Source organism: Plectropomus leopardus, chromosome 6 (assembly GCF_026936395.1).
Source record: "Plectropomus leopardus strain MGB_pleo_1.0 chromosome 6, ASM2693639v1, whole genome shotgun sequence".
NCBI classification, from domain to species: domain Eukaryota; kingdom Metazoa; phylum Chordata; class Actinopteri; order Perciformes; family Serranidae; genus Plectropomus; species Plectropomus leopardus.
Window position 1 is genome coordinate 18,616,421 of NC_142181.1, and position 21,651 is coordinate 18,638,071.

General features: G+C 39.5%; 1 protein-coding gene across 5 annotated transcripts in view; it reads right to left on the reverse strand.

Annotated features, from left to right (window-relative positions):
* The window catches only part of grik4 (glutamate receptor, ionotropic, kainate 4), a 391,090-nt gene that overhangs the window by 139,586 nt on the left and 229,853 nt on the right, over positions 1-21,651 (reverse strand). For all 5 annotated transcript variants that reach the window (XM_088078927.1, XM_088078926.1, XM_088078929.1 and 2 more), the window contains 2 exons: positions 18,423-18,587; positions 14,332-14,429 (listed from right to left, as the gene is read on the reverse strand). In XM_088078927.1, coding sequence (XP_087935053.1) covers positions 14,332-14,429; positions 18,423-18,587 — 263 coding nt within the window. The remainder of the gene's footprint in view (positions 1-14,331; positions 14,430-18,422; positions 18,588-21,651) is intronic.

Genomic DNA, 21,651 nt, shown 5'->3' on the forward strand with positions numbered 1-21,651 from the left:
AGGAAAAGAAAGACAGAGGTGACAGTAAGGACAAGGAGAGTGACGAGAGATGAGGCTTGTGTAAGGGCAGTAATAGCAGATATTAGAGGAGGGACAAAGGCAGAGAGGTGAAAATTGGTTAAAACTGTGGTAGGGTTGAAAGGAAAGAAGACAAATAAATGGGAAAGAGGAGAATGGTCTACCTCAAAGCAGCAAAGCACAGAAATTTTTGTAATATCAACAGAAGAATGAAGGTTCGTTGACTCTGTCAAGGTTGTTCACAGTTGGTTTAAGAAACACAAATGGGCTGAGTAGCATTTTCAACAAGGAAAAAACACTCAGGCAACAGACCCATCATGCTGGAACTTGGCAGGTCTCATTGAACTGCGGGAAGAACTCTCACCTACCCCATCAAGACCAAGCAAATCTAATTACCATGACTTCCTGACAACATAAACAGGTGAAAAAATGTTGAAGGGAAAGTTATGTTGCAGGATCTGTTGCTACAAACTAGAGAGCCAAATTGTGTACTATAGTGATACATGGTGAGAACATAAAAAGGAGTTACAAAGAAAATGGTGATTCAGGTGCTTTTTAGAGCAGACATGGATTATTTGTGCAAAAAATCAATAAAAATAATCTCAATAAAAAAATTCTGAGCCCATTTATCTCCCTGAGTCGATTCACACCAGATTCAAAACTTGCGTTATTTAGTTTAGGTTGCTGACAAAAGCGAGCCAACCAATAAACTAACTCAGTTTGCTTATCCAATCAACAGCTTTTTTTTGACGTCAGTATCCTAGTTCTCTTCATAACATCATACAACAATATGTTTGTTAATCAACATCCAAGAAAAGACTAAAGACAACAATTAAAAAGACAACATCTGGGGAAGAGCAGCAGTTGAACTGGCTGGTCATGGTGAGAAGCTGACGAATGAACAGTGAACATACTTTGTTGTCAAGGTAACGTAAAGAGAACTACTCATTTAAATGAGCATTAGCTGATATGTTTTTACAGGCAATATGCATGTCTGAAATTACATGTAGTCATTGTGCAAGGTAGACTGTCTTATGAAACCTGACCGTTTAGGCTTAGCAAGAGTGTTACAGAAGTTATTATTATTTTTAACAGCATGGAAGCATATTAGGTTAGGTTATTAGGTTTATTTAAGTAAAAACAACAATGACAATGCTGATTATGTGACGGTGCGGTGGTTTCAGTGAAATGCTCAGTATTCAAATATGTGTCGTCCGAAAAAAAATCATCAACAAATATTTCTTAACTTGTTGAATTTCTTTTTCATTTTGTCACTGGTATAGCACAAGGCTTTAGTCTTCATTGTTTGTCAAAAATAATTTTGACATTTGCAAAAACAACACTAAGCAGTTTATCCAAAAAAAAAAAAAAAAAAGACTGGTCCACTTATGGTCCACTTACTAGCTTTTCCCTTGAGCTTTTAACCACATCTCATGATTGCTTAATTGTCGGTAATTCATAAATCACTCCCTGTCATTGTGCGAGCTTAGATATTTAGGTCAGGTTGTGACAACCAAGCTGTCTCCATGACAACTGAGAAAAACTGTTAAAGGAGAGATGAAATAAAAGATTAAAAGCTGAAGAAAAAAGCTCAGTGGTGGACCTTGACCTGAGTTATTTTTTCTCACAAGGTCAAGTTTGAATTTGCTTAAGCACTTTAGTCAGAAAGATGCTGTTCTGCTAATCCATGCAGCAATCTGTTTGATTCACACATGTAAACACAGCACCAGGCGGTGTTAAAGGATAATTCTGTAATTTCAAACACATTTCCTTTATCTCTAATTGGTTGGAGATTGCAGCGCCTGAAGCCAAATAAAGCTACTCTAAAGCTCTAAAGCTGATAAAACTTTAAACACAATCACTGCTATGATTAAAGCAAAATGAAAACTATATTATGCAATGATGTGTAACAGGGCATGAAATTTGCAACTAATGACATTATCAGCTTATCTAAAATCAAAGGATTTATTTATTATTTCATTATTTCCATCACAATATATGGATGCAGTGTTTTGTTTTACTGTCAAAGTTAGGATTATAATGAAAACTACACACTAATGTAATTTCAGTATTAAAACATGGGACCAGAACATTCATTTGATTTTTGCTATCTTGACACAAAATTACTTGACCTACCTTTGTTACTTTTGTTTGTATGTTCTTAAAATGCAAATGGTTATCACAATAAGAACAAAGCATAGCCATCAAGGTAAAAACAAACCCATACCCTTTGTGTTTTCTGCTTTTACTGGGTATTACAGAGCAGGTGCAATATTTGTATGATACCTGTGTCCACATGAGTGAAAGCAAAGCTGAGCAGAAGTTGGCCGTACATGAATAGGCGATGTGGTGTGCTGGCTTTGTTGCAACCAACCATGGCGCAGCGTCTGGCTGCAAGACGGTCTAAAGTGAGCATAGCGACCGTGTAAATGGTCTCTGGCCAGAGAGGATTTACTGGTTTGGCTAGCTGGCTTTTCATGTCACAAAAAGCAATTCCACACCATGTGTAGCACTGAACTGCCAGACAACTAACCCATTTAAATCCGTTTGGACGGCTCTACAGACACTGAACGCAAACACAGCGAGCTGAGTATCTGGACATGTGAATGGACAAGTTAATGAACACATTCGGATCCATGGCAATTGTTCAATGACTGAGATTATGAATGCCGCACAATAATGACAAAAATGAAGCAGTGGACCTGCAAAATCATTCTCTCCGAGAGCACGAAGAAAGCTTTTCGAATTTGTTCAGTATCCATTCACGAGCAATCAACTGTGCCTCAGCTTTGTCTGATGTCTCTATTCAACAGTTGCTCCTGTCTCGCCATGTGGAGGAATCCTACAGAGTTAATTTGCCTACTAATAAAGTAATCTCGAGGAATATGTTTGACTCCCGACTATCTTGGAAAAACTTAGACTCAGAAAGGAAGAGGTTCTTTTTTTACGAGGACAGAATGAGTTTTTCAGCGTTACCTCAAACAGCAGTGCTCACAAGAGAGAGGCTGAAAATGAAATTGGGAGAGCATCTCCGTCAGAGAGAGGGAGGGAGAAAAACACCTTAGAGACCTTAAAAGTAAAAATAATGTAGTACTCAAACATCTACACATAAAAATGGCACTCAGGTAAGATGAGTAAGAAGGTGCTGAGAACGGCTGCCGTGTCTTCAGCTCTCAAGGTGTGCGCAGACCAACCTCGAGATGTTTTTACAGACATTTTCTCCGGTCCAAACATGTTTCAAGAAGACCATCATTATTCCTGTCTCCAAAAAGACCAAAGCTCTTTGCATGAATGGCTACCGCCCTTCAGCACTCACCCAAACCTCCACCAAGTGCTTTGAGTCGTTAAATCCATCACCTCCCTCTTCAATTTGCTTAAACACCCAACAGATGCACAGACAAGGCCATCACTCTAGGCCTCCACACTGCGTTCTCCCACATGGACCAGAGGGAACACACATGTGAAAGCGCCGTTCAGCATTGAAAACCCTCTAAGCTGTAATCGGGCTCAGAGACCTGGGACTCAACACTGCCCTCTGTGATTGGGCACGCTGGACCCCAGGCTGTGCAGATGGGCAACTTTACACATCTTCCACCCTGACTCTCAATATCGGAGCACCTCAGGGCTCTGTGCTCAGCCCTTTGCTGTATGCACGGCTGCATGGCTACACATAGCCCTCATTAAGTTGCTGACAATACACCATCATCAGCCTAATCGCCAATGGACAAAGAGAGAGCCTAGAGAGGAGATCTGACATCTCGATGCCAGGACAACAACCTCCATCCCTACATCAGCAAAACTAAGGAGCTGATAGTGGAAGCAACAGAGAGAAGGACATGCCCTCATCTCCATCCATGTTCAAAAAGACAAATTATTGTGTTAATCCAATAAAGACTGGACTTTTAAAATACATGTAAAAATGTGACATAAACGTCAGACTAGCACACCTAGATATTGCGGTCAAGGATCTATTTACTCTTTCATGTATATGCCTCAATTGGACCTGAAGTGGTTAGGCATTTTGCTCACACTCCATAGTTTTCGTGCCGGGCTTTGACCCGGGAATCAAACAGTTTAATTTCATAGAATAAATCCATAAAAAACAAAAGAAGAAGAAAATGAAGAAGGGGAAAAAGCATCTCCTTTGTCAAAGATGTTAAATTACATATGAAATGTAAAGTGCAGAAAAGTTATCCATGTTCTCACCATTTGATATACAACGCATTTGATGCTTGTTATATTGTCTGGTATGTGACGTAACGGGTCAACCAAAAGAAGGTCCCATAGCAACTAGCTAAAGAGGGCATATCACCACCTACCGTGGTGGAGTTGGACATACTTCCATCAATAAATCGACTCTCCCCTGGTGCTTGTATACTGCGATAAGGACAGTAGTCCAATTTAATGTCCTTATAGAGCTATAACCGTAGCTCGACTTAACTGTGCATGTAAATGCATTGAGTGTTCTGCCTGCTGCTGCACCACCAGGTTCGGGGACACTTTCATCTAGCAGGCCTTAAGACTGTTGAACTCTTGAGCTAATCACTTAACACTGTAGCATTATGCTGTCACTTTACCTTTTTATATACCTTTATGTACTGTTTTCCAGGTGTTAATACCTCTGTATAATTATCCTTATCATTATGCATTTAAATATCCTACATTCCTGTTTATATTCAGTTTATTCATTTGCAGTATAGTGTAACTTTACTTGTGTGACCTTTTGCTACATTCTATGTGTATTTAATTCACATAGTTTGAGTGAGCCTGAGGCTGTCAACAAATGCCTCTCTGTAATTGTTGCACATATGATAAATAAAGAACTTGAACTTTAACTTGAACTTCAGTTGCAAACAATTTGCTGGTTATCTAATGCATTTTCACGTTGGCCATATGAAAGTGAGTCAGAAGTGTGTTTGTTGGTCTCTGTGTGTCTATGTGTATGTGTATGAAAGCACAAACTTCTCATTATTGCCTATCTCCAGGGCTTGAGCTATATCACTGACCCCTAACCTCAATCCAGCGTGCTCTTTGTTTGCCCAGAACACCTCAGGTTCACCTCTTAATCTAACCTGAGCACCACCTAACCAAAGTGTAATCTTTCTGTACTCCTGCAACCAGATGGCTTCACAAGCCCAAAGCAACCCCCTGGACATCAGACTGGACATTAATATTAAAGACCACCTCTGACACGTGTTTGAATCATTAAGGAATGTGGTTCCCCTCTTTAGCATACTCGGGGATATTGCACATTTTCCATCCTTCATGGTAGATGAGAGGAAGTGAGTGGTGAAAACAGAAAGTAAGAGCATTTAAACTGAGCTGAAGGTGGCTTAGAGCAACAGGATAAACACCAAATTCAGATAAAAGATTTGGCACATGAAAATTTAATCACTGACATTTACTCAATTTAGTTTAAAAGCTTTCGATGGCTAATGGCAAAATGACCTCAGTTCAAGGCTCTGTATGAAAACAACAACATGGGGAGTGCAAATGGAGCTTTGTGCAAACCAAATGAGGTAAGTCCTCAGTTCATTCCTTTATACTGCATCTAAGTCACCACCTATAAATACAAATGAAAATTCTTCTCCTTGAGATTCACAGTAAACAAAACAAGAAAACTGCACTGCACAATGGTTAGCTGCAGCAGAAAAGCACCTGTAAAGCAACAGGAGCCCCTCAATCCATAGCTGCAGTTAATGTTTCTCATTTGTCAATATTAATCTACCCTTCCTCCAAATCCTGACCCCAAGGTTTGCTCGCCACAGCGCATAAGATGGAAACAAACTACCAACATGATGCACACAGTCAACCTTTTTTCTGCAGTAGCTGTTTTTCTATTAGTCACTATTAGTGTGGAACCCAGATGGGCTCAGTCCCACTCCTCTGTCGCCCCGGTGGAAGTAGCCTCTGCAGCAGCAGTGGAGCCCGGGGAGTGATTGATAGGGACTGTTGGATGATGTGCTGATCACCTAGTGGGGTCTGTCAGCTGCAATATTGCCGCTAGTGTCCCGGGCAACCAGCCACCGGAGTGCCAGCATCTGTGGCCTTACACTCACAGTGAGGGATTAGGTGATCGGAGTATTGTATGCACGCAAACACACAGACACACATATATCCCTCTCCAGCTCCTACAGCTCCGGGTGACCTGTTTATACCTTTTATAGACAAATAATACAACAAAAACAAACACACACAAGTAAGCTAACCTGATATTAGTTAGGTGTAACACATATTCTGTAAAATTCAACAAATTCTCAATTAATCCTTAATATCACAAGTGATAAATTACTGATGCACTGACATTTGCATTCACACCAAACTGACATTAGGAACAAATGGAAACAAAGGCAGACTGTTGCATTGCCTCACATTGCCTGTGTCTCAGCCAAAAAGTTGCCCCTGATCACACCACAAAGACTACAGCCAATAACCAACTACCACATACATTCTACTAGCCTGTTCTCATTCCAAACTCATCAAATTCAGCAACTTTGACAGTACTTTAGGCATATGATCCCAATGCCTAAAGGCACCTGTCGTGTGCGCATGATGCCTGGGCAGCATCAGTTGAGAATGTGACTGGACCACACCAGTCCAAACCAGATCAACAAACCCTGGACTTTCATGTAGAAGTCCAATGTTTGCTTCCCATCTGAATGTGATGTTTTTTGTTTTTTTTTTCTAAACCTTACCATGTGCCTCCTTCAACATCGTTTGTTGACGTCACAGTGTTGGTTGCCATGTGCTTGTGTTGTCTAAACATAACCATGTGCTGCGTCATCCCACCATGTGCATTTTGTGATATCACAGTAGCAGCATCCCGAAATGTAAAGAGCAGACACAGAAGGATCCCTAAAATGTACTAAATAGACCCAGAAGTCCACCACAAAGCAGCTACATGTAACGACTTGGGATGAGAACATGTTGGTTCTACGCCTGCTTGAGATAAAATAACTCTTCATGCTAGCACGCGGCAGTATTCTCTTACCTTCATTTAAAAAAGGAAACTGGAAGACTGACAGGGTGGATTCAAGACACTAGTTAGCCACTTAGCTCATTAATGACACAAACCAATATTGAAAGAACAAAGCACATTTACTGTGCACCAACAAAAAATAACAAACAATCACAAAGCAAAAAAAAAAGCAAACATTAGGCACGAGCACCTGCTTGCATCCACTAGCCAATCTATTCATCTCCTGCTGAGCAGTCCTCAGGGGTGCTGCAGACTATTGAGCTGCAGAGAATAGAGTAAAGGTTGACATTATTTCCAAAGGATTACTGGTTTCTGTGCTACTGGATGAGCCTGACTTAATGTAATGCAACATCAACATTTGCGCTGCTCATCTCATACAGAATAACTCTGCCATCTTGGTATATTATGACCTCGACTTCAGCTCAACTCTGACTCAGCAGGAGAGCTTTTTCTTGCTTGCCTTTTTCTTTCCCACCACAATGGGGCTTTAATGTGTGCAGAGCTGAAAAGATTTGAGTCTCACTTTAACCCTGTTAATACAGGACTAGAATTTCTTAGGGTCCTCTGTGATTGGCAGGGTTGCCATGTCTGTGTGACAAAACCAGCCACAAAAGCAGAACTCAAAATATGCACCTGCCCAACCAGATGCATTGCTTTTAAAGCCCAACAGAATTGCTATCTTTGCCAAACGTGTAGTAATATCTACAATGTAACATCATAAATGTTTTAGTGCACCGGCATTAAAAGTAGTTTTCCCTAAACGCTTCTTTCACCTCGGTTCTAAAAAGGCCTTGTGTAATTTGATACAGTATATTATCATAAATAAAATATAACTCTGTGAATATGTAGTAGAGCAATTTACTAATGCACAACCTAACCTGTTGCTTTGTCTTTTCACTTTCAAGTTGGAATTGAGAGGCGGGCGGCAGCTGACGGAGAACATAAGGCTGTGTGTGTCTGTGTCATGCCCCCATGTCCATAAGACAATTTAATGGAGGATGAATGGGGGTGCAGTTGCCCCTTTTTAGCAAAATTACTAAATTGAGTCCCTCTTGTTAACCTGCCATCCCTCTCCAAAAATTAAGGAAAATCACCTACAGCCCATATCCATATGTGTATATGTGGATCTGTAAAGAATTTAGTAGGATTTGGGAATTAACAAATGACTTTTTTAAAAATATGTTTTTATTCATTATATTAATTATGAAATTTGTACAAAAAACAGGTCGAATAAACCAGTGGAAAAAACTATGTAACTTACAGCAACACTTCAAAAGAGGCCCAAATCCATGGAAAATAAGTTTTTCTTAATAACCTTTTAAAACTGAAGATGTCCAGAAATGTAAATAAGAACCAATCATATTTTTGCTAAATGTGAACATTGTCAGTGTTTCTTACTTTCATCTTATTTTTACTGTGTTTGGGATGTTCATGGGTGTATATTCCCACAGCTTTTCAGGTGAGGTCAGAGCTTTACGAAAAAGTAGCAACCAGGTGCCACACTGTCAGCTGTGGACATCTAGTAGCAGAGCCAAAAAAAACCCCCAAAACAATAAACAACAACAAAACAAAAACAAACAAAAAAAAAGCAAATATATTGAGGTGAAATGCCAAACTAAAGTGAATATGGGGTTGGCTTTCAATTTCAGTGTTTGTAAAAAGTAACCAGCAATCCTGCATAGTATACCTTTGAAGCACTTCATAATGCAACATCTGCTTTCGAAAAACATGCAAGGGTGTTTTCCCCTCAGTCACGGAGATTTCTTGTTTTTAATAGATAATTATATCTCATCTTAACTGTATTTACATGCTATATGACAGGATCTCCAGGATCTGCTGTGTATTTAATAAAACCCCAGTTATTGTGGCTAATGTGTCGTGATAGTGCTGAATTGTTAGTTACAACACCCTTCCAATAATAAGAGGCTGTGCTGCCGACAAGGGCCATTACCCTGTCATCCCCTTCAGAGTGATCATGACAAGAGCAATGTGACCTTCTGTGCTTGACAAAGAACACACACACACACACACTGAACAGCAGCTGACTTCACTGATTTGCACACCTCAAGCCTGAGACGGGGGACCTAATCAGTAAAATCAGCTGGTGTGGTGTTTGGTTGGAATAAAAATCTGCACACTCTTGGCTCTAAAAAGCATCCAAGTGAGGACTACTCCTGAGTTAAGACTGTCTTGTTTTAAATCCTAATCATCAGGAACCAAACTGCTATAACTGCTGGTTTTCCAGCTATGCATTCCACATTTTCAATAGTCATTGATTTGATGACTAGAATAAAAACCAGCAGGGTCCTGATGACCACAAGTGAAAACCATTTGGCTAGATTACTCCATCAATTCTCTGCCAACCTAAACATAGGTATTAGCAGATTTTATACAGCACAGAATCAGATAAGAGGATCACATATTTACAGGGAAACAGGTTTTCTCCTGTGTGTCTATTTTCATGACAATCAGTGTCCAAAACTTGCATTTGAGTGTATTGTCCTATCAAAATCCCTCAGCTTTTCCTATAAACTGACTGAATATTCTTAATGACTCATCATGCGCTTCAGGTGGTCACAACATTATATCTAATAACATGAATATAATTGTTTTGGGCAACACCACCAGCTCTCTGTTTATATATAAAGGCTACAGATCTTGACATAAGAAGCATTAACATATGTTGGAGTGGATTTGGCTGACAGAATTTAAATTGCTAACATTACTATAGAACGATCTCTCCACTTTCACAGGCTCAAACATTCAGCACTTTCTCCTCCTCTTCTTTTACTGCTGTTGAAAGGCAAAGCAAGCGATCCTCGTTGGCTACCTTTTGAACTCTAAAATCAAGTTTTTCTTGATGTTACTGCAAGGTGAGAAACATGTCACAGCACATCAAACTATACATTTCTAACTGAACCATGTCAGAGAAGAAACACTTCAAACCATTTTACAATCTCAAATACTTTTCACACAACCTGTGAAGATGACCTACATATGGGCTGAATTACATTCTAGCTGCCGCCGTTTTTGTCCTGCTCCTCTGAAATACAGCACTTCACAATGTACGAAAGAGCAGCGATATTTCAGAGCGGAGGATGGTCACGAGTGCATCAGACTTGGAGGTAAGTGCAGAGATGGTTTTCCTTCAAATACAATTTTGTGAATAGCTTTTTTTCTTCAAGACTGTGGAAGAACATCAACTCCAGTACTCTACTTAGGTAGAAAGTTAAAGTACTTGTAAAAGTATTTTCATTTTATTCTACTTTATGTTTCTACTCAATTACACTAACCAACAGTTGTGTAATGTAATGAAGTAAGTATTTTTGGCAGTATCTGTACCTAATTTGAGTTTTTATATTTCTTTCAGCTTTCACTTTTACTTCACTACATTCCCTGAAGCATTTTAGTTACTTACTATACAACAGTGAAGGAAGGGAGGGAGGGATGGACAAACAATTAAAGGATCACAGACAGTGTTGAGGTTTTTAAAAAGAGGCTCAAGACCCATCTTTTCAATCAGGCTTTTAACTAACTAACTAACTATTTATTTATTTATTCTCCTTTTTTATTTTATCTTATCCCACTGTTTTAGTCTCCCATTTATTTATCTATCTAATTATTAGCGGTTATAACCTTTAATCTATTTTACTGTGCACTTGTATTCTTTGTCTTATTTTACTGTTTCAGTCCCTTACGTTCTTAGGTTTTATGTTCTTTTACCTTATTTTATTGTGTTAGTTTTTAGCTCCAGTGTTTCCTCATCGGGGCCTACCGGACTGGGAGTGGTCTCTGGTCCACCATTGGGGGTGCTGTACCGTGGACTGTTTCGGCCCGGGTGGCTAGAGGGCTCGGCATCTTGGTGCGGGCACTCCTGTCCGCCCGGGTTGGGATGGTCTCTGTGGCGGCGCCCCGGCGGTGCTGGACCGTGACCTCTCTCAGTGAGGTTGGCCCCCAAAGGTAGCTTCTCCCTCGCCTCAGGTCTCAGTGCCTAGCCATGTCTCTTTAGTAACAATTGGTGTGTGTTGGTGTATGTGTGCGTGTGTGTGGGTGGTAAGGGTGGATGTTCGGGTGCCTTTGCGAATATGTGTGGGAATATCTACATGATTGTGTGTGTGTTGTTGCGTACGTCTAGGTGGGGGTGGGAGGGTCAGGCTGTCTGTATTTTTCTTGATTTTCATTGATGTTTTTCATTTCTGTTATTGTTTTTAATCTCTGTGAGGCACTTTGTGTTACTCTTTGTATGAAAAGTGCCATACAAATAAAGATTTGATTGATTGATTGATTGAATGGGAGGGAAGGAAAAACTTGATTTTGTTCTTTAAATTATTTAATGTGTATATCAAAAATACATTGTTTTTCCTCAAATGTAGTCTATGTACACTGTTTTAAGGTGTTGTATATGTTAAGAGGAAATAAACTTTATAATCCTGAGAATACTGACTATTTACTTTTTTATTATCAGCATTTACTCTTACTTTGAATACTTTTATATTTAATATCATTAAAATACCTTTGACACATGGGTGCAGTAAATACTTTGAGACTTTCACTCAAGTAAAATTCTAATAGGTGACTTTAACTTTTACGAAAGTCATTTTCCAGTAAGCAATTTGTACTTTTACTCAAGTATTGATTTCAGGTACTTAATTGAAAACATGGATTAGAACAGAGGTGTAAGTACAGGGATAGAGTTGCATAGTTGCCCTTGACCATGAAGCGTAGCTTTCAGCACAGAACTCAGTGTGTTGAGCGTCATGGCCCTGAAACAATAATATTCTACATCCTTTACTAAAAACAAGTAATTCCAGAACAGCCGAGAGACAATGGTTGCCAGGAGTGATTTTGTACATAGATATTTCAAATACAGAGCAGAAGAAAGACGCCCAAACGGCTAGTGAAATGATTTCTATGACGCTCTCAAGTTATATGTGGTAACACCTTGCATATTTTTCCCCAGCAACTCCAGCAGTTCTGAGTCATTAGGAGTTAAAAAATAGAATTCAGACAACACAATACGTGTCTGCACTTGCCAAGGCCAGACAGAAATGACTTTTTAAAGAAGTGTTACAAATGAGAAAAGGCAAAGACTAATTTAACATGACAACGGTAGATTTTATAAGCCTCCTATCTGTGACAAATGTGGGCTGAGCACTCAAAGGGTTATTTTACCAATTTTAAACCAACTTTGTGTTCGAACAATGTGGGTGCTATTTGTCAATGATAAACTCCCCTCTATCTTACCAGCACCCAGACCTCTCTGCTCATCTCCCAGTTTGGATTTTGTTGGCCTCTGGGCAAATGCTCAAACAACAGGTTGTATTTCTGCATTTCTGTATACCTGCCACCATGGACACAAAGAGTATAGAAGCGGATCAAGAGAGAACCACTCTTCTCTCTGTCTCTCCCTCTCTTTCTCCATGTCTTTGTCTCAAACTCAGACAAAACACAAATTAAATTGGCTGTAAGATGAGAATTTGTGAACAGAGAGTTGGTGCTATACCATTTTCTGTATTGTAAAAACTGAAGCTGAAAATACTGGGATGAAACAGCAAAACTAAGAAGTGCTAATCAAATATGAACCAAGATTCTGTTACTAAGTTGTCTTTTTCTTGCCTCAAATGTTTTCAGAAACATATTTTAGCTTACCATTTAACCATAATATGAGATTCAGCCAGACAACATATTTTTTCCTGTGTCAAATGGTATAGCTTATATTATATCATTCATCAGTGGGAGTTTTTAGTGGTCTGGTCCAGCACAGTGCATTCTAGTAGTTGTAGGTTTCTCTAACTCTTCAGCAAAGGCAAAGGCAACAGCCCTTTTTGCTCTGTCTTCTTTGGACATGTAGCACAAATATCAAAAGTGTCTCACTGCACAGACAGCCTAGTTGTATGACAAGTCCATCTCTTCAGCAGTGAAACACTTCTTTAAGTATTCTGATCATCCTAATGACTTCCCTGCCCATTCACACTTGTGCAATAAGAAGAAATAAGATTAAATTTGAGCTAGTGTGGAAAAACTATGAATCTTCAGGGCCAGTATCAACTCCTTGGAGTATTTTATGACTCTACTGTATATATCACTTAACAACTCAAAAATGCAATTTTTCACTTTATAGGGTCTTTAATATTCATACAGTGGTATTATCACAGTCAGTGTTTCAAAGCAGTCGGCCCCGCAAGTCAGTGCCACCAGAGATTTTTAACAACAGGGAGTCCCGATCTGTCTACCACTACAACAGACTGATGTCTCATTAGAAAGACAGGCTGCACTGTACCAGAGGACATTATAGAGACTGGGATGGTAATGGGATGTCTTCTAATCATCATGCTGAACAAATCCATGCAGTCAAAGAGGCGACTTCTCTGCGGACCCAATCCAATTATGGCGGGAGCATACCAGAACACACTTGTGAGAACTGAATGACTGATGAACTGAAAGAAAGCTGACATGTAGTTTTTAAAATCGGCAGCAGTTAGTACACAGACATGCTGTCAATGTTGGTTTATTTACTTTCATAATCCAAATGGTTTCCTACAAATCGTGTAAAGCAAAGTGTATCAAATTTAGTGAACGCGTCAGAGCATGGCAGTGAAACCATCACAGATAAACCTTTTTTCTGATTTATAATTGATTTTGATCTAGTTTATGGTTTGTGTATAATTCAAAGGCGCTCTGTCTCTTGACATCAGACGGTAAAACACACCATGTCAGAGTTCAGACAAGCCAATTAGCATCCAACTGAGATTTGTTTGCATGCAGTCGTGCTCCAGAGCCAAATCCACTCAGTCATGTTTGAATTGTGGGGAAAACATGTTTTTCTTCACTGTGCAGATGAGAAAAACTGTCTGTTGAATGGTTTACCAAAATAATGTCTACACACTATCATCCGTTAAATCGTCTACAAGATGGAGTAAAGAGGACAGCAGAAGATAGTTGTTGTCAACCGAAACAATGTGATCAAGAAAGCAAAACTTTTTTTTATATATATGTATTTGTTTCTATAAAAATCTCAAAACAGTGGCTGGCAAGCCTCAGCGGGCCAAACTGCTCCAAGCTAATGAGGGGAATGGAGGAAATAAAATGTCCAGCGGTGCTTTGATTGGAGTGGGACTGCAATGGAGAGCTATGCCACTATTGAGGTATTTCATCATTTTCACTAACAAGTTGGACTTCATTCCCCCTCAATATCCTACAAAAAAATAACAAAATAAAAAAAAAGAGCAGTTGCTAATGAGCATCATTGTTCCAAACTGTATTCCTGGCTGCTCTGTGAGCACGCTGGCTACCACGAGCCCACGGCTGCAGGCCAATTGGGTGCATAAACTCACCTCCTTCTCTCCACAGATATTGCTGATGATGGAGTTGGAGGCTGGACTGGCGGAGGGACCGAGGACTGCCACCACCCCTTTTGACATGATCTGGCACACTGTGAGAAAACAGAGAGAGGGGGCGGAAAGAGAAAGAACGGAGACAGCAAGAGAGAAAAAGTCAGTCAGTGCTTTCTGGGAAAGTAAAGGCTTTCTTAAAGAATCTGAGTCATTTAAAAAAGGTCCTCTTCAGCCAGATGCGCACATGCTGACTATCTTAACCGTTAAAGAGATAGCAGCCTGAGCCAGCACTTCTGCTGTCTCAAGGGAACCTGAACCTACATGTGTTAATGAAACTTGCGTAAGGCCAAATGCATTTGTCCATGTTTAATATACCTAACGTGATGCACATACAGAAAAATCCTACAGACCCTGCCCAGGAGATTTTAATAGCTTGTGGGAGAAACTGATATTCATATAGCAGACGTTTGCATAAGGAGACAGAGAGATATAGAAATGGGAAGAGACACAGACAGATAAACAGCGTGACAGACAGCGGGAAAGTCAGAGAGACAGAAATAGTGACAGGCAGCAATATCTGGAGGCTTAAAACATAAAATCTGGTATTTGAACATTTACACATGAATGCCACAATATCCCCAAAAGTGACACACACATCTCATCTTGTTTTCCACATTCTACGTTTACAAGGACTGATTTAAAGGCTTTACCTTGGGGGACAAAAACATATCTTTATACGGGAACATTTCAGCAAATGTGAATTCTGCCCCTCTCTGATGTACACAAGCCATATGCTTTAATCTCCCCATACTGGAAAACAGAATGCCATTTATTGTGAGTTCATAATCCCTGGTTTCTAATTAAATGACTACAGTCAATGATGTGAGGAAGACACAAGTGCAGACGCTACATACTGTTCATGTGTGAACATGTGTGCACATAATGAGTGTGTGCAATGATAATTTGATGTTGGTTATTTGGGCAAATGCAGAGAATTAACCAGCTGAGTGTGTGAAAGACGGGGTGGGTGGGTTGGGGGTGGGGGTTGGGGTTGTAGCCTGCGCTGTGAATCCAGAGGCAGTGAATCGAATGATTAATAAGTAATCCCTTAGTCACCCATGGGGCCTGTAAGACATGAACACACTGACACCTTACACAAACACACATACACATGTATGCACACATTTACAGTACATGCACTTGCACACATTTGCACCTGTCCGCATGGCTTCACCAAATTATAAAGCTGAATGATTTGACTGCCAGCCAACAGGCTCCTGGCCCCTGTGACACTGTGATTTGCTCCCACTCTGCTGCAGCAAGCATTGTGTGTATATGTGTAAGAGACAGCGAATGTCCATGAAAAAGTCTGTGTCAAAACCACCCAACTGCAGCTTAGTCGTCACTCCCGGCACACTGATGTCAGTGTCAAGGAGTCCATTAGCGCTGTGAATTGTGTGGATGGTACTGCGCCTCACGTAGTGATCAAACTGTGGTCAGGAGGTCAGTAGGTCAGCTGAAGTCCATTTACTGTGCTTGATATTGATTTCACTGATCAATACAAGCTATTGGAACCTTGTAATGATTAGAAGGCTGTAATGAGTTCAACTTGAGAAATGCTTGACATGTTTGCTGGTTTAAAGAGGACGGACAGATAAACACGAGATACAGAACTAGAAATACCAAAAGACAGTCACACAAAATGCACTTCCACAAACAAACACACACAAAAAAAATGCAGCTACAACAATAAATTCAGCTTCAGGTCATGGTGCTTTCAAGTTTCCTTTCAGATCTTAATGGCTTAAGATTTCTTGGGATTAAAACGTTCTCGGTTCTCAGCCATCGATGACCTCAGGTGCACACATGGCAGCACTAAAGCAAACATCTCTGTGTGTTATGTGGCTTTACACACAGTGTATAACAGTGAAAGAAGTCTTGTCACGTTGAGTTTCTTGCCTTTAAAAGCAGCCAGGGAGTCATCCATTTAGGAGGTGTATGCTACACATGCAGGAGTGGGTGCTTGAAAGGTGGGGGTGGGACTTTTCTGGGCAGGTAGCAGCCCCTCTGATATTTCCATCTAACTGCAGCCACTGATCCATCCCTAATCCAATTCCTGCCTCTAATTACACACACACACACACACACACACACACACACACACACAAAATATTTACACAACACAATCCAGCACGCACACACCAAAAGAAGCTACTTTACACACATGCAGAGAAAAAAACATGCGCCCATTCACATGAAAAGGCAGGAGAAACCACATTTAGGAAGGGTGTGAAGTAAACCAGGCAGAGAAAGTAATGCAGTTTCTTGTTGTTGTGGTAAGTGAAGCGATGTTTCCATGGATTAAGCGGCACCACTGACGCTCTCAGGTTTGTGTAAGTGGTAATGCGTTGTATTGAAAATCAATCCCTGCACGTCTTGTCATAGCTGTTTATATTGGTTGTTTTCTGCAGACACAATGTGCTGTATTGATTTTGGATTTTTTTCATTAAAAATTTAAAGAAATCTAACCAATAAACACTGAGGTTTGTGGCAACAAGTCACCACGAGGTACACTGACGTTCACAGGATAGCTGTGAAGTGGAAGCATTCATACAACTGAAAACAAATCGGTACTCCAGCTTGTGTTAATGGAATCACCTTAAGTGGTGCATTTGTTGTTTGTCACATCTATGTGACAAACGACAAGATGTCTCTCAAAGCAGTGGCACATCATCCAAATAACAATTTGTATTTCAATTACTTATCCCCTGTTATGTTAAATTTGTGAGAAAAACTTTGTTTTTCTGCCATGCCTCTGGTGAACGCTCCATGCTTCACGAACCTCCAAAACAAATAGTGCAGTATAATCCTAGTCTCCTTTATCCCAGTCGTTTGCTCAGTACTTCCCAAACAGACATCCCTGTCTAACAGGGAAATGAACTCAACGTAAAAGTTAATCTATGCTCTCTTCAAAACCAGACTCCACTGACAAAAACAGTTATTGTTAGTGGCAAAGCACAGAAGCTGCTGGTGTACCACTGCCTCGATCAGTCAGTTTGTTTGCATTATTGTGTGATGTTTTAAAGGGTTGGTTTGGATTCACAAAAGTCATACAATAACACAAACAAATTGCTGATCAAAGCAGCTGTAGACCAGCAAACCCGTGTTCGGCCAAGTAAAATGACTGTTTTTGTAAGTGGATTCTAGCTTTCAAAAGAGAATAGATAAATTCTTATTCTCGGTTTGGTTCCCCGTCAGAAAGGGCTGTCTGTTTGGGAAGTACTGAGCAAGCGACTGGATAAATGAGACTATAATATACATGATTATACTGCGCGAGTGATGTGAGAGTTTGTAAACAAATGCTTTGATATATTTTTGCTTATTCTAAACCTAGACCCCTATGACCTCAATTCATCGAGATATTTTTCAGTTTTTGGATTCTCTGAAGCAAAAAAAACAGTTTTCTTCACAAATTCAACGACGCCAGGTAATTGATATACAAATGATCATTTGAAGCAGCGCTTGAAGTACTCTTTTAATTGCTCATTTAAAAAGCTCTATTAGCCTTCCTGTTACGGTCATTTCTATTTTGACAAAGATTAAGGCTTAGTTTTTGTTATTACACTCCATTTTTTATAGAAAATGTTTCAACCCGCCTTGCCAAAGCATAATAAAAATTGCCAATATATAAGAGAAATAAAAACAACCCAGCAGACAAATATAAACACGCCGTTTGACTTCTGCTGCTATCGAAACATGACAGCTCATTTTTGTGTTCCCGCAACACGCCAGTCTGTCATCTATTTTCAATAATTTGTTTGCTTCTGTTTGACCAAAACGTTGTTAAACCAGACAGACTTATCTCTGTGTACTTGGGGGAGGAGTGGGAGAGACGGAGTGAAAAGAAGACAGTAGGGTGAATTGAAATGACAGGCTTGCTGATTTCAAAATGACAGACCCTCTCTCTGCTTTTTTCTTTACACGTACACACAAACACACTGACCAACACATGAAAATAAAACAAAAAACACACACATCAACACTTTCTTCATCATACTAATTGATTGGCATTTCTTCCCTGTGTTACTCACTTGTTTCCCCCATCTCATATTCACTGTCTCTCAGCAGTTCAAAGATGTCCACCTCCAGCTTGCCAGTGGTGGAACGGTTACTGCTCCTGTTGATGCTGTCTTTGGCCAGCGTGATGGCCAAACGCTCTCCTCTGCTGCACTCCATAGGGTCATCAAGGATGGCAGCTAAGAAGAAATGAACCGAAAGGAGTGAGAAAAAGGTAAGAAATAATCATCTGCACTTGTAACTGCTGCTTTGTCCATATTAATAAGAACCAGAGTCGTCCATGACGCCAATCATCACTCGATCTGAGAAACTTTGAGGATAGCTCATGCATGTAAAGCCATTTTCTTTTTCTTTTGAATCTACAATAAAATTTCAATCCACTGAAAGCTGCTCCCAAGGTGTATGGATATATTAGCACTAATACTTAGGTGACATTTTGTGCAGACTCTTCTCCATTAATCTAGAGCGCCCACTATGGCAGGTATTGTTGTTAATAAATCCATACACTTTGGGAGCCGCTTTTAGTGTGGAACCCTCTTTAAAAAGGGTGAGTGCTATTTAATGTAAACATCTGATCTGTATGAAAAAAAGCCTGAAAGCTTGAAAACCTTAAAATATTAAGAACAATGCAGCAATGTGAAACCACCACGTTCTGATATTTTCGAGACTGCAGCAGAAATATACCTTCATAATGCACAGTTTATTGCAGCTAAAGCATTGAAAACATCTGTCTGCTGTTAATGTTTCATGGCGGCACTGTAGAGACTTAAGACTCCAGTCAGTGCAGCAACTTTACAGATGCTACACTATGTATAATAATAAATCAGTTTGCCACAGCAGCATTAAAAAAAGATGAGACATGCTATATTCAAAAATGACTCACACACATTCTGCGTGCAAAAATGTATTTGTTTGATTGTAGTATAATTATCAGAAAAACTGACGCCTGTCTTGTATATGGCTTAGCAAAGCCAATTATAAAGGGACTGGATGTAGATAATGCACTCTTCTCATTTTTATGCAGAAAAAATAATGTAATTCCACCACCCTAACACTGTAGAACTAAGTGGAATATGTGTATGCATTCTCAGAATAGACTGTAGCAATAATAAAGGACATTCAGAAAAAGGAGGAGGTTTTTTTTTTTTTAATCCCAAGTGTTTTCTGTGACTTTTACAGGCACAGTCAGGTGGTCGTTTCCCCATTTTCCCCTCACACAATAGTCTGTGGCAAATTTGAGAACATTTAGTATTTAATTATCATTAAAACCATGTTTGATTGCTACAGTTTGGAAATCTAATGGTAAATACCGTCCAGCATCAACCAAAGTTCTCCCACACGAAGGCGCAGCATGCAACATTGGTTCGTTTTCCATTTCTTTGCTTACAGAGTGGGCTCGCAACAGGCAAACCCATTAATACTACTGGTCCTCATCTATAATACTGGTCCCTTGTCCTCATCTATAATACTGGTCCATTGTCCTCATCTATAATACTGGTCCTTTGTCCTCATCTATAATACTGGTCCATTTTCCTCATCTGTAATACTGGTCTCTTGTCCTCATCTATAATACTGGTCCCTCGTCCTCATCTGTAATACTGGTCTCTTGTCCTCATCTATAATACTGGTCCCTTGTCCTCATCTGTAATACTGGTCTCTTGTCCTCATCTACAATAACATAGACATTACACAGCATTTCAGGCTTTCTTTAATGTTTATGCACATTTGATATGGTTTTTGTTTTTACATAAGGAATTGTCTAAATTATTATTTTCATGTTTATGTAAAAAAGGGGTGCATATTGCTCCTAATTTTTGTTTTTCTTTTCAATGTAAAACTTTGTAAAATTATTTCAGTGTGTGCATCAGTACTTTTTAAGCACATTTCAACATTCATTCATTATCTGTAACTGCTTATAATTTTCAGTGTCGCAAGGCGGCTCTAGTCTATCCCAGCTGAGACTGGGCAGGAGGTGGTACACCTCACAGTACACATCACAGTGGCCGGACTGCAGTCCCCATATTATCTCAGGGCTGACACATGGAGACAAACAATCATTAAGGCTAACATTCACACCAATGGGCAATTTAGAGTCACCAAATAACCTAACCTACATGTTGTTCCCTTGTGGAAGGAGGCTGGAGAAACCCCAAACTGCAGACTTTAACAAGACCATGCAATACTGATAACCAGGGATGAGCAAGTGCACATCATCTGTTTCTGTACTTATGTCTGTTCAACCAGCTAACTCATCTGTATCCTTATCTGGACTCAAAATGTGTGAGATCTGACCAGAAGTTGTTATTTAAGTCTGAAATTGATATAGATTGATCATAAGTTGCTATATTTATTATTTATTAGAGCTACACATCATTTTTGATCAGGAGAGTAAGAAATTGAACACAGCTACCAAAATGATGATTTGTGTTCATCACAAGTATGGATATTTACACATTTTACTCAGATGATATTTGCAAAAAGTAGAGCACCTGTTCCAGATACTTGTTTCATCAAAGTATTCGGCTCAACCCCACTGATAACTGAGATAACTGCGGTCACTACCATCGCAATATGAAATTTTCATATTCATATTTCAATATTTTCAAACAAACTGAAAACATATGTTTTCCTTATATATGTTTTTGTATATATTCTACTGAATAAATGGCCCATCTCATATATTGTATGGCTGAACATGAATCCCCTTTATTCATGAAGACGTAATGCTCAACTCCAGTAATCCCATGCATCAATAATACTCATTTTGACTACAAAAACTCAATACTATTGTCAAAATCTCTAAAGGACCTGGCCATTAATGAAGTGTTATAATTAAACATTTTCACATCAACCACTTAATTATGTTAAAGCGCAAATGCATGAACAACCAACATTTACAAGATCTATAACATACCTCAATAGGTTCAAGCTCAAGGGTAGAAAAGAAAGCACAATAAAGTGAGCAGCAGATGTCTGAAAGCAGGCGGCTTTGTAATTAATGCAATTATATTGGGTTAGCACAAAGGTTCTCAAGTTAAATAGATTAAGGCAGAGCGAAGGCAGAGCCAGGACATAAAAGTAACCTACCCGGAAAAGTGTGAAATTAATAAGGCAAAAAAAACATACAATTAAGTACAACTAGACTGAAAGGTAAATGTACTGAAGTCGATCTATTAAGGAGAAAAATTACAGGTTGAGCGTTGTAACTTATAGCATAATCATATCAGACATTCAGAGCTACAT